This window comes from Mastomys coucha, unplaced genomic scaffold, assembly GCF_008632895.1.
Source record: "Mastomys coucha isolate ucsf_1 unplaced genomic scaffold, UCSF_Mcou_1 pScaffold20, whole genome shotgun sequence".
NCBI classification, from domain to species: domain Eukaryota; kingdom Metazoa; phylum Chordata; class Mammalia; order Rodentia; family Muridae; genus Mastomys; species Mastomys coucha.
The window spans coordinates 49,910,355-49,921,531 of record NW_022196903.1 but is presented as its reverse complement, the minus strand read 5'-3'; the positions used below and the strand labels follow the sequence as shown (position 1 = coordinate 49,921,531).

General features: G+C 47.4%; 1 protein-coding gene across 8 annotated transcripts in view; it reads left to right on the top strand.

Annotated features, from left to right (window-relative positions):
* Nucleotides 1–11,177, top strand: part of Nod1 (nucleotide binding oligomerization domain containing 1) — a 58,849-nt gene that overhangs the window by 35,561 nt on the left and 12,111 nt on the right. For 3 of the 8 annotated variants that reach the window (XM_031381974.1, XM_031381976.1, XM_031381979.1), the window contains 5 exons: nt 3,674–3,757; nt 4,850–4,933; nt 5,646–5,729; nt 8,756–8,839; nt 9,597–9,680. In XM_031381974.1, coding sequence (XP_031237834.1) covers nt 3,674–3,757; nt 4,850–4,933; nt 5,646–5,729; nt 8,756–8,839; nt 9,597–9,680 — 420 coding nt within the window. Of the gene's footprint in view, nt 1–3,673; nt 3,758–4,788; nt 4,938–5,645; nt 5,730–6,347; nt 6,401–8,755; nt 8,840–9,596; nt 9,681–11,177 lie in introns of those variants that run through there. The other 5 variants (XM_031381977.1, XM_031381978.1, XR_004122017.1 and 2 more) reach the window with 5 other exon arrangements.

Genomic DNA, 11,177 nt, shown 5'->3' with positions numbered 1-11,177 from the left:
ATGTGGGGCTGTGCTGGACTGACTGTAGCAGCTGACTATTATTTTTCTTGTGCTCTAGCAGAGTCATGGTTTTGCCAGCTGCAGATAGTTTCTGCAACTGTAGGACATTTGGAACTCTGGGAACTTTTCAAAGGGTATATAAATGCTAAAGCCCCGAAAGGGTTAGTGGTTTTAGTGGTTTCTGGTCCTTCAGGTGGGGTTGGTTGGGGTCTGTTAGTCATGCTCAAAGAAAAAAAAGAGGAAATTAGATTCAGATCTCTCTCTCTCTCTCTCTCTCTCTCTCTCTCTCTCTCTCTCTCTCTCTCTTCATCCCTTCTCTCCTCTCTAGTGACAAGAGGTGAACCAGGGTGAGGATAAAGGATGGGAAAAAGAAAAACCCACAAAGTGGCAAAGACCAGCAACATCCCCTGTTGAGGCAGGGGCTGCTAGTGCCTTGGGACAAGAGTGCCCTTTTAGGTAAATAGGAAGCAGAGACATAGAGAAGTTAAAGAATTGCTCCAGGCCCCACGGCTGAGATGTGGTGGGGCCAGAAGGGGATGAGCTGCCCTTGAAGATTAGCTTGAGGCTCAGAAATAGCAAACTCTCACCTTTGGCTCCTGGTGTCTGGTGTGGCTCCAGGGAAGGCAGATTATGAACCTTGCTTCTCATGAGAAAGGCAGCCGCATACCTTCTGCCTTCTGGTGGTTTTCTTGCTTGATAGTAGAAAGGAGAGGGAATGCTTCTGTTAGCATTTCCTGTAGGAAACCTGGTCAGTCTCTGCAGGGACTTCAGTCTACTACAGCGTGACTCATGGAGTTCTGCAGAACAGTAGAGCTTTGGAGCTCATGCTTAGGCCTGGGAACTAGGTGAAAACTGTGTGGGACTCAGTGTATATGAAGCTGAAGATAGAAGGCAGCCTGGAACCAAAGCCAACGCCTGTCTCCATACTGTGTGTCAGTCATTCTCTTGGGCAGTCTCCACTCAGCACTTAGCCACCTAGTATGTAGTCTGTAAGAAAGGAGCTCAGGAGCAGCTGAGCTGTGTGTGGGATCCTGCCCTGTCTGGCCATTTTCCACACCCACGAAAGAAAGAGCAGCTTATAGGAAAGCAGGGCTTATATTATGGTTGACCTTACAGAAGCACTTTGAGTCCCTTGAGGACATCAAGTAGGATTAATTGTAGTAAAGAGTTTGAGCAAACATCAAATCTTGGTGGCTTACATACACCTTATTTCTCTCTGGAGCAAAGTCTAGGAATATGTGATTAAAGGCCTATATGTTGTCTCTCTAACCAGAACCCAGCTCTTTTTTGCCTTACTACCTGGCTTCTATATCCTGATCCAATATGGCTGCGAAAGATGGTAGCTCCAGCCAACTACTTAGTATTGTAGCCAGAAGGAATCACAAAAAAGGCATGTCTTATGTTTAATTTTTTTCTTCAATATTGGGGTTTGAACTGGAGGCACCATACATACCACACAAGCACTTAACCACTGAGCCACACTTCTAACAGTTTTTAAAGCTATTGCCAGACTAGCAGTAGTGGGAGAACCTGACTAGCCAGCTCTAGCATGGACCTGGCAGGCTTCGCTCTTCCCCATTTCCTCTGCTTTGCTAACAAAAAAAAAAAAAAAAAAAAAAAAAAAAACAATTAAAAGGCATTGCTAAAGCTAACCTCAGGGTCTGTTCCCTTTTTTGGACACTTCCTCTCCCTGAGGCTGACCACCAAAGTCCAGCTATCAGAATATTGAAGTCCTGCAATCAAAAGTCCCCCGTTTGACTCACCCAATTAACATGCCCAATTAACATTAAACAGCTCATCCTAACACAGGGTTTCCCCTTCTACCTTTATAAACTGCCATTTTCCTTTGTACTGCATCTGTCTTCTCTTTATCCAGAGGCGGTCCTTTGTCCCTATGGGGGCAAGTACCCTTCCCCCACTCCTTTGCTCCCTCCCCCTTCTCCCTCATCCACTGTCTCCTGTCTTTGTCTCTTATTCCCTGCCCTCTGTCCCTCTGGAGCGAATAAATCTCCTTTGTGCTTAGAACTTGGTCTTGGGGGTCCTGAGCTGATACCATTTATTACAGGTATGGCAGAGGAGAAGGTTTATTGTAAATATGAGGGAGAGCAGAGCCAGAGGCAGAGACATCTGGGAGTGTCTGGGGCTAACAGGACCAGACTGAGTTGGGCCATATGGGGAGATGGGGGAGGGGAGAGGCAGGAGACAGGAGACCAAGAGTCTCAAAGGGCAGAAAGAGTAAAAAAGAGCCAGCATGGCCATGTCTGGATTATATAGGGAAGAGCAGCTGGGGGAAGGGCAGCCCAAGCCTTGGGCCCGACAGTTCATGGTAGAGGGCAGGTTGGGCTGGCAAGGAACAGGTATGGACTTAGGGATCCTGGGAGAACCTGATGGCCAGGGTCTGCTTTGTTATGTTAGTAGGCATCTCAGCCTTCTGTCCCCAGGTTTGAGACCTAAAGGGGATGGCTGTGCTGTGAGCACCTTGTGCTTGCCCTGAGACCATACTGTTGGGGACAGGTTCTGAGGGGCTGCCCTTGTCTTTTTGATGTGGCTTGATAATAAATCTTTTTCCGTTCACTTTTTATTTGTCGTAGATGTCAGTTTAGGGTCCAACTCAGCCAGGGTTTGTGTTAGTTAGTAAAGTTTTATTGGAGCGTAGCCACACCCTTTGTTTGCTTCTCTTGTTGGTTCACCTGGTAGGGTTGAGCAGTTCTGGTTAAGCCAGCAAAGCCTTCAGCACTTGCCAGTCAGTTTTAGTGTAGAAAGTTTGCTGCCCGCATCCTGTCCCCTCCTAAGGGGTGGGGGTGGGGATCCTGCTCTCACCTTGTCTCTCAGCTGCTTTCCTTCTTCAAGATCAGGGTAGCTTGCTTGTTACAGAGATTGCTTGGTGGGTGGGTGGGGGTGGAGAGAGAAAGAGAAACGGGAAAGGGGATGAAAAGGATGGCTCTTGGTAGCTCAGGGGCATACTTGCCTAACATGCTGCAAGCCCTGGGTTCTACCCCTGGACTACCAATAAATACATACACTCATGTACATTGGTCATGAGAAACTATTCTGCTGGTTCAGAGATTTTTTTTTTTTTTCAGAGAAATTGTAGCCTGAGGCTGGCCCTTGACCTATAGGGAAGCAAGCAACCCCTGGGGCCGTTTTCCTGTTTGTCCTGTGGCCAGTGCCCAGTCTGGCCAGCACAGGCAACGTTTGCTTTAGGAGTTAGCTGGAGAGGGTTGCTGCCAAGACCCGCCCTTTCCCGGAAAGCTTCTGGTTTCTCTTGAGATTTCCCACCCAGAGTTGCTTCAAATGAGCAATTTCCCTGGGCAGCGAGAGCTGGGTCAGTTCTAGTGGGGACAGTCCTGTCCTGTATTTTGCAAGTTATCTCATGTCCTGACCCCACTTGTAAAATGCAAGGGTACCCTCAGTGGCAGTGATCCCTAAAGGTGGCCCCTCACAGTCCAGACTTCATGATCCCCACTGTGCAGAGAGGAGGGAGAAGCCACACCCAAAATGCAGGATGCTGGAGGCTGCTGGCTGTACATGCTCTTCTTGGCCTCTGTGACCCGTTTCAGGGTTGGGCTACAGCCTTGTGGCTGGTCCTGCCTATATAGACTTTCTTGGACTGAGTCGGGCCTTGGAAGCTCCACTGCTGTGACCGGCAGCTGTCTTCACTGTTGTGTTTTAGACTCAGCGTCAACCAGATCACCGACACCGGGGTGAAGGTGCTATGTGAGGAACTGACCAAGTACAAGATTGTGAAGTTCCTGGGGTGAGTCTCCCTTTGAGGACCCTGGGCCTGCTACCTGGTCATAGTTCTAAGCAGCAGAAAATTAACAGCCATGTGGTCCACTGGATACAGAAACCATGGGTAGTGCCGGTACCCTCCAGCCTCAGCTTCCACATGCTGGGCTTACAGGCATGGACCACCAGACGTGCTCTGGGTTCTGTTCTAGGCTCAACCAGCATCTAGGTAGGATCTGAGCTAATCCCAAACTCACGTGGAACCCCAGCTTCCTTATTTGAACAACTGAGACCCAATCTGGGCATGCTGTTTTGGAGGATATGAAGAGAAAGCATATTGGGACAGGTTTTGTAGAGGTTAAAATACCTGTTTATACATTAGGCTTGACTACTTCAGGTCAATTCCTAGGTCAAAAGCAAGGGAGCATATATGTTGAAAAGTAGTAATACAGCCAGAGGGGTGCTAGCTAGCACCTTCTCCAAACACTCCAGAAAAAGGAGTGAATACTCAAAACCAAGTAGGGTTAAGTCAAGACCACACATAGCTCCAAGCTAGTTGCTAAATCAGTTACAAAGAGCTTTGAGTTTTTGAGTTGAGGTGAGGGCAGGTGACCCCATGGCTGCTGCCACTTCTGTCACTGCACACCCCTGGCCCTCAGTTGTGGGCCCTGGAGCATGAGGAGACAAAGCTAAAAGGTCCCATGTTCCTCTCTGTTATGTACAATAAGAGGCGTTGTAAATATAAGTCTTGCTGCTTTACTAGTCTTACATTTTAATCAGAATGGATAGGGAAAATAGTTTTAAAAAAAAAAAGACACAGGACTTTACTCTTCAGAAAACCTAAATCCCCATCACCTGCATTTACTGCATTGCGTGCCAGGGCTGTGCATGGTGGCATATTCTCCCTGTGACCGTGGGGTGGAGCGGTGTAAGGATTTAGCACAGAAGGGAAGTCTGACTTTGGAGCCAGGCTGATGCAGAGCCCAAACTCTGGGCTCTGAGGGTTCCCCTTTAAAACCTAGACAGTGGAAATCAGTAGGTGGCATGTACTCACTGTAGGAGCGGATGTTCAAGTGACAGTGAGACTTACAGAGGCCCCTGGCTGTGCTTTCTCTCCAAGTTTATACAACAACCAGATCACTGACATTGGAGCCAGGTATGTGGCCCAAATCCTGGATGAATGCAGAGGCCTCACGCACCTTAAGTAAGTAAGTGGGGAAAGGGCGGGGACTCCTTAGAAATTGCTTTTCTCTACAAATATCTGGATCGCCTTTTCCATTACAACATGAACCAATGTTATCATAAAGAGTTTTCGCCCCTAAAGCCTCTGCTGGCCCCAGGGCCATACTAGTCCGACTGTCCAGGCATGCTCATCCTGTGGAGGAATTATGACCCAATGTGGGGCCTGGATTGTGAACCTGATGGTGAGGAGTTAGCACCTTAATCTCCCTAACCATTGGTTAGAAAGAAGGGTTGTATCTATTGTCCTTTCTGGAATGCCAGAGAAAGATCTTCCTCTCCCAAGGAGCTTGATCCTTGCTTGATACTGTCATAGATAAGCCCTATCAGGCCGATGACCATCCAGTCCTCCTGGTAATGGAAACACACACCTTGGCCATTGTCAATAAGTATGAGCATTCTCCAGCCTACTGAAGTGAGTGATGGTCTTGGGGTCACTTAGAGAACCCCAGGAAAGGCTCCAGTGGTTGACCACCAGCAGAGATCATGAGCAATCTCTCCTCAGGTGGCTGTTCCCAGGCCATGGGTCCCTCCCTGAGAGGAGACCTCAGACATAGCTATATGTGTACGAGGAGCAAGATCACACTAGCATGAAGGCCTAATGGGCTCGGTGCTGGGAAGAAGGGCCTCGGTGGAGTTCCTATACAGAGACTAACCGTGCGTGCCTCTCTCTGCAGACTGGGGAAAAACAGAATAACAAGTGAGGGCGGGAAGTGTGTGGCTCTGGCTGTGAAGAACAGCACCTCCATCATTGATGTTGGGTGAGTAGAAGGGACCTTCCACATAGCCTGCCAGCTGTGCGGGCACCAGCTGCTCCTCTGGACATCAGTGAGCCAGAAAGACCCAGGGCCAGCAGCACAGGCACCTTGGTGGCTTGTGCATAAAAAATGAGTGGGAAGTCACAGAGGCAGTGACACTCGGAGCTATACAAACTTTTTTTTTTAAGATTTATTTATTTTTATTTATACAAGTACACTGTAGCTGTCTTCAGACACACACACCAGAAGAGTGCATCAGACCCCGTTACAAAAGGTTGTGAGTCACTATGTGGTTGCTGGGAATTGAACTTAGGACCTCTCAGTGTACTTAAGTGCTGAGCCATCTCTCTAGCCCGGTACACAAATTTTTAATTACTCATTTGGAAGTCAGTGTCTTTGTGACTGGGGCTGGAAGGAGCCATCCTAGCTCTGTACATTCACTGCTGCCAGTGGTTGGTCTTAGTTTTAAAAATTTATTATCCTCTGGACAGCTTTTATCATATTAAAATTATGGTAAAATGCACAAATATAAAGTCAACCACCTTCACCACACTTAATTGTGCAGTTCAGTGGTATTAACTCATACATGTAAGATAGTCATAAGACTATCTCCTCTCTAAGGTGCGTCTGTGACTCTGGAGCTGGCTTGCTATTTCTAGGCATCTAAATCTGAAGTGAGTATATCACAATTAGTTAGTTAGTTAGTTAGTTAGTTCATTTGTTTGTTTATTTTGTGATGGCTTGTGATTCTTTGTGATTCTGCCTCCAGGGTCATTCCTGTTATTGTACATGGGAGTTCCTTTCCTTTCAGGTTGACCGTCCTCTTCATAGTTGCTCATTGGTCTGCTTGTCATTAGACACATGGGTTGTGAACACTGTTGACAGGTTTAGGAGCACAGGCATCGCTACTAGATTCTGCTTGCACTTTCTGTGGTTAACCAGCACCCCCCCACACACCTGGGGTTACAGTAGAATGCTAATTCTATTTTTGATTTTTTTCCATTATATTTTCTAATTTAAAATTTTATTTTATGGATATGGATCTTCTGCCTGCATGTATGTTTGTATACATACATGCCACTGAAGCAAAAAAGGACACCTGAGACCATGGAACTTCAGTTATAGATGATTGTAAGCTGTCATATGGGTGCTGGGAATCAAACCCAGGTCCTCTTATCCTTGGAGCCAGTTCTGTCCCCTATGTCTGGTTTCTTGGAGGCTCCACATATATTCGTCATGGTAGTGCCTCAGTTTACACTCCTACTAGCAATGTACATGGGGTCCATTTCCTCCATCTCTTTGCCAGCACTTGTGTTTTCTATCTTGTTAACTGCAGCCATCTTCCTGGCAGGAATGGCATCTTCTTGTGGTTAAAAAGCTCCAGTTTTTCCTAGATTGTAAAAAGGACATAGGTGGTTTTCTCAAGAAACTACAGGGTAGATGAACAATAATAAACTTGTCTTCCTAGGATCGCTTTTAAGCTGGGTGTGGTTGTACATGCCCAGAATCTCAGACTCAGGGGGGTGAAGGCAAGAGGGTTACAATTTAGTACCAGCCTCTGAGACCATGTAAACTCTTCCATCTCCCTCTTCCCTTCCTATTACTCTTTTACATAGCAGAAACCAACCACATGGATAGATTTCATCTTCATTTTTCACTTTGTTTCACATCATAAATACTCTGACACTTTATTAAAAAACCGATGCCACTCAATTGTATTGTGCACACCTTTTTTTTTTCTTCTCAGTAAAGTACTAAAAACCGGGACCTAGTTGCCCGTACCTGAAAGCTGGTACATGCTGTGAAGGGCAGGACCCGTTGCGAGTGGGCAGAGTGGGCAGATTGTCCTGTTCCCTGGAGACAGAAGTCTCTTCCTGCTGGAAACAGCCAGCCCTTGCGGGCCAGGTGCTATTCTAAGGGCTAATCTATGGAATCACAAAACCTTTCTCACCCCTCTGCAAAGGCGGCTTCCCTCATTACCCCATTTGATAGAGGATTTCAGAAACTGGGACTGAAGATATTTAAATGTTTACCTAAAGTTGCACAGACAGTCTAGGTGTCTGTTTTAGTGTACTTCTTTAATGCTGTGCTAAATAGCATGGGCAGAATCTGCTGGAGGAGGGAAGGGTTTGTTTGGCTTAACACTTTCCCCATCAAGGTTTATCCTTGAGGAAAGTCAGGGCAGGAACTCAGGCAGGAACCTGGAGGCAGGAACTGAAGCAGAGACCACAGAGGACTGATGCTGACTGGCTTGCTCCCTGGGGCTCACTCCAGCCTGCCTTCTTACACATCTCAGGAACAAGGTATGCTCTGCTCAGGGATGGTCTGCCCACACTGACTAGGCCTTTCCACATCAATCATCAATCAAGAAAACTCCCTACAGTTTCCCATAGGTCCGTCTGATGGAGGCTGGTTCCTCTGAGATGCCCCCTCCCAGAGGCAGAGCTTGATGTGAGACTTTCACTAAGCAGATTGTTTATTTTGCCCTCTGAGAGGCCTGACTGGGGAGGGAAACCAGCTTCAGTGTTCTAACTCTTCACTGAGACTGAAGTGGCACGCAGGCTCTGGTCGGCAACATCCTTGTCACATACAAAGGAAGGTTGCTGGTACGGTTTCAGCCACAGCTCCAGGCCTTGGCTTCCTGGGAGGCCAAAATTATCTACAGCAGCCATCCCTTTGCTACCTCAGTTGATCCAGGGTAGGAATCTAACTCCTGTGCACAGCTCTTCAGAGCGCCCTGGGATTTTCTTTCTAGGGCGGTTGCCGGCTGAGTGTCTCTGACTGGAGCCTTCTTGAACTTCAGAGAGGCTGGTCTCGAGCTGCACATGATCTGCCTCTCTGGACTTAAGGTTGTTGCTGTTTTCATGGCTCTCTGTAACAGGTAGCCCAGGGCAGGCTTCTCATGCAGCTGCAGGCTGAGGCTGAGGTAATAGCTCTGGGAGTTTGCCTGTTGAGAATGAACCAAGAGGTCAGCGGTTATCAAAAGGAGGCATGGCCGTGTAACAGTCCTTTTCTTACTTCTGCTTCAGGATGTGGGGCAATCAGATTGGAGACGAAGGGGCAAAGGCCTTCGCCGAGGCACTGAGGGACCATCCTAGCCTGACCACTCTCAGGTAACGTGCCTTCTGAGATGTGGGCTCCAGGGGCCCAGGAGGAGATGTTGGGTAGGGGTGCCTGGCTTTTCTACTGGGGCAAGATTAAGTGGCACTTAGCTTCTCTTGCTAAAGTTTTCCTCATTGGGTGTGAGGCTTTCGGTCACATGTGTTATTCTCATGTGCCCAGTGAACAACAGGATGATATGGGACACCTGCAGCCCCCCAGTTTCTCCATGTGCACCCTTTGCAGGGACAGAGGCTGGGAGCAACATTCAAGCCCAGATAAAACAGAAGGGACACTGGCCAGCAGGTTTCTGTTCCTTCCTCTTTCTCAAATGCCTCTAGGACAGAGGGGACCCTCCCTTCCTGTGAACAGCCATCCATTAGCATCCTGGCCTAACCCCAGAGCCTTGGAGTCTTAGAGTCTTGTAGGCTCTACCACAGAAAGGGGCCCAAGACTCCATTGGTTTCTGAAACTCTCTGATGGTCTGAGTGGCCCTGTGAGTGCCCTCACACATACAAAGCTGGCACAGTCCACTTTTAGGGCCCCAGGATCCCTTGGCCTTCAGCTCAAATGCAAACCCTGGAGTTCTGCCTTTGTCTCTACCTGGTCTTTTCAGACCTCTCACTCTCAGGCACCTGCTGATGCGCCAAGCACCCTGCTTTCTGCCTGGTGCTGTGTCTGGACAGAAACTTCCCAGGTGACTGAGTGTTGATGGCCAGGCCGACTGTGGACATGCCTGTAATAATCCATCCCCTGTGTCTTCCTCTCTAGTCTGGCGTTCAATGGCATCACCCCAGAGGGAGGGAAGAGCCTTGCACAGGCCCTGAAGCAGAACACCAGGCTGACCATAATCTGGTAACATTTTGACTCATTTCTGAGGGTTGGGTCTGGTCATTATTCCCAAGGTTACACAGGTTATGAGTTCTAAACTGAAAAGTGCTTCTTTATTTAAAAGGTGAATTAAATTTCCCCCAGCTATTTCCACAATCCCCGGACTACCACATGGATGAAGCAGGTTTGTCACTCACCCTCAGCTTAGTTGAAGGTACCAGAAGTCCCCTCAAAACAGGCTCATTCAGGGCCAGCTTTCATGAACCTGGCCCAAAGGCACCTCCCCTCCCCCCTCTCCCCTTGCATTGCCATTCTTCAGCTGCCTCTTATCATGTGTACACACCAGGATTTGGCGTCCATGCCCCAGATGGCTTGTCTCTAGAAACCTGGAATCCTCACACTTAATAAGTGGACATTACTGATGGGGATTTTGGGCACCCCCATCTCTCTGGTGGGCCATTTAACCCTTCATTTTCCATTATTTTTATTTGTGAGCAGGTTGCATTACCCTGCTGTGTCATCCTCTTGTCTGCCAGTACTTGATAATGCTTGCTAACATAGTGTTAGTTACTTATCTTGTTGCTGAGACAAAATACCTGAGAAAAGTAGCTTAAGGAGAAAAGTAATTTATCTTGGCTCACAGTTTGAAACTACTGTCTATGCTGATATGGAAGGCACAGTAGCAGGAGGGTGAGACAGCTGTTCACACTGTCAGGGAGCAGAGAGATAAGCGAGCACTGATGCTCAGCTTGCTTTCTCCGTTTGACTTAGCATGGTGCTCCAGCCCGTGGAAGGGTGCCATCCGCATCTAGCATGGGGCTTACTACCTCAGTTAGCCCAATCTGGAAACTCCCCATATCATGCCCAGAGGTTGGTCTCCCAGGGGAGTCTAGATCCTGGCAAGTTGTCCATCAGTATAAACCATTACACATAGTTACTGAACATCCCACATTCTACCCAGTGGAATGGAGAACACCTGTAGCCCCAGCATTCGGAGGGCTGAGGCTGGGAGATTACATGTTAAACACCATCCTGCACTTCATAGTAAAAGCCTTACTCAAACAATAGCGACATCAAATAGGTTTCGGTTTTGTTGTCGTTGTTTTGTTTGTTTTGTTTGACAGCTTTAACATTGGATCTGCTGGTCAGTCCGCACACTTTTTAAAAATTATTTACCTTCCAAAAAGTTAGTATTTTAAATAAAATAAGCTTTGTAGGGGAAAATGTGCAGATGACGTCTAAGAAGCAGAAGTAGACTTTCTCACGCTTCCCAGAGAGTATTTTTCTCCTCTAGTCTTTTTGTGTATATGAATGCATACAAAATAGAAGCACACTTGTTGCTATGTGCTAACATAGCTGTTCTCTGTGCATTGCATATTTGATGCGTCCATTCTTTTATTGTGTGTGTGTGTGTAATTCCTCATTCTTTATTCCTTGTATCAGTAGATTAAATAGGTAGTTTTTCCCCATGTATGGATTTAGAGATGTTAAGAAGCACCAGTAAGTTTCAGAGTTACATTC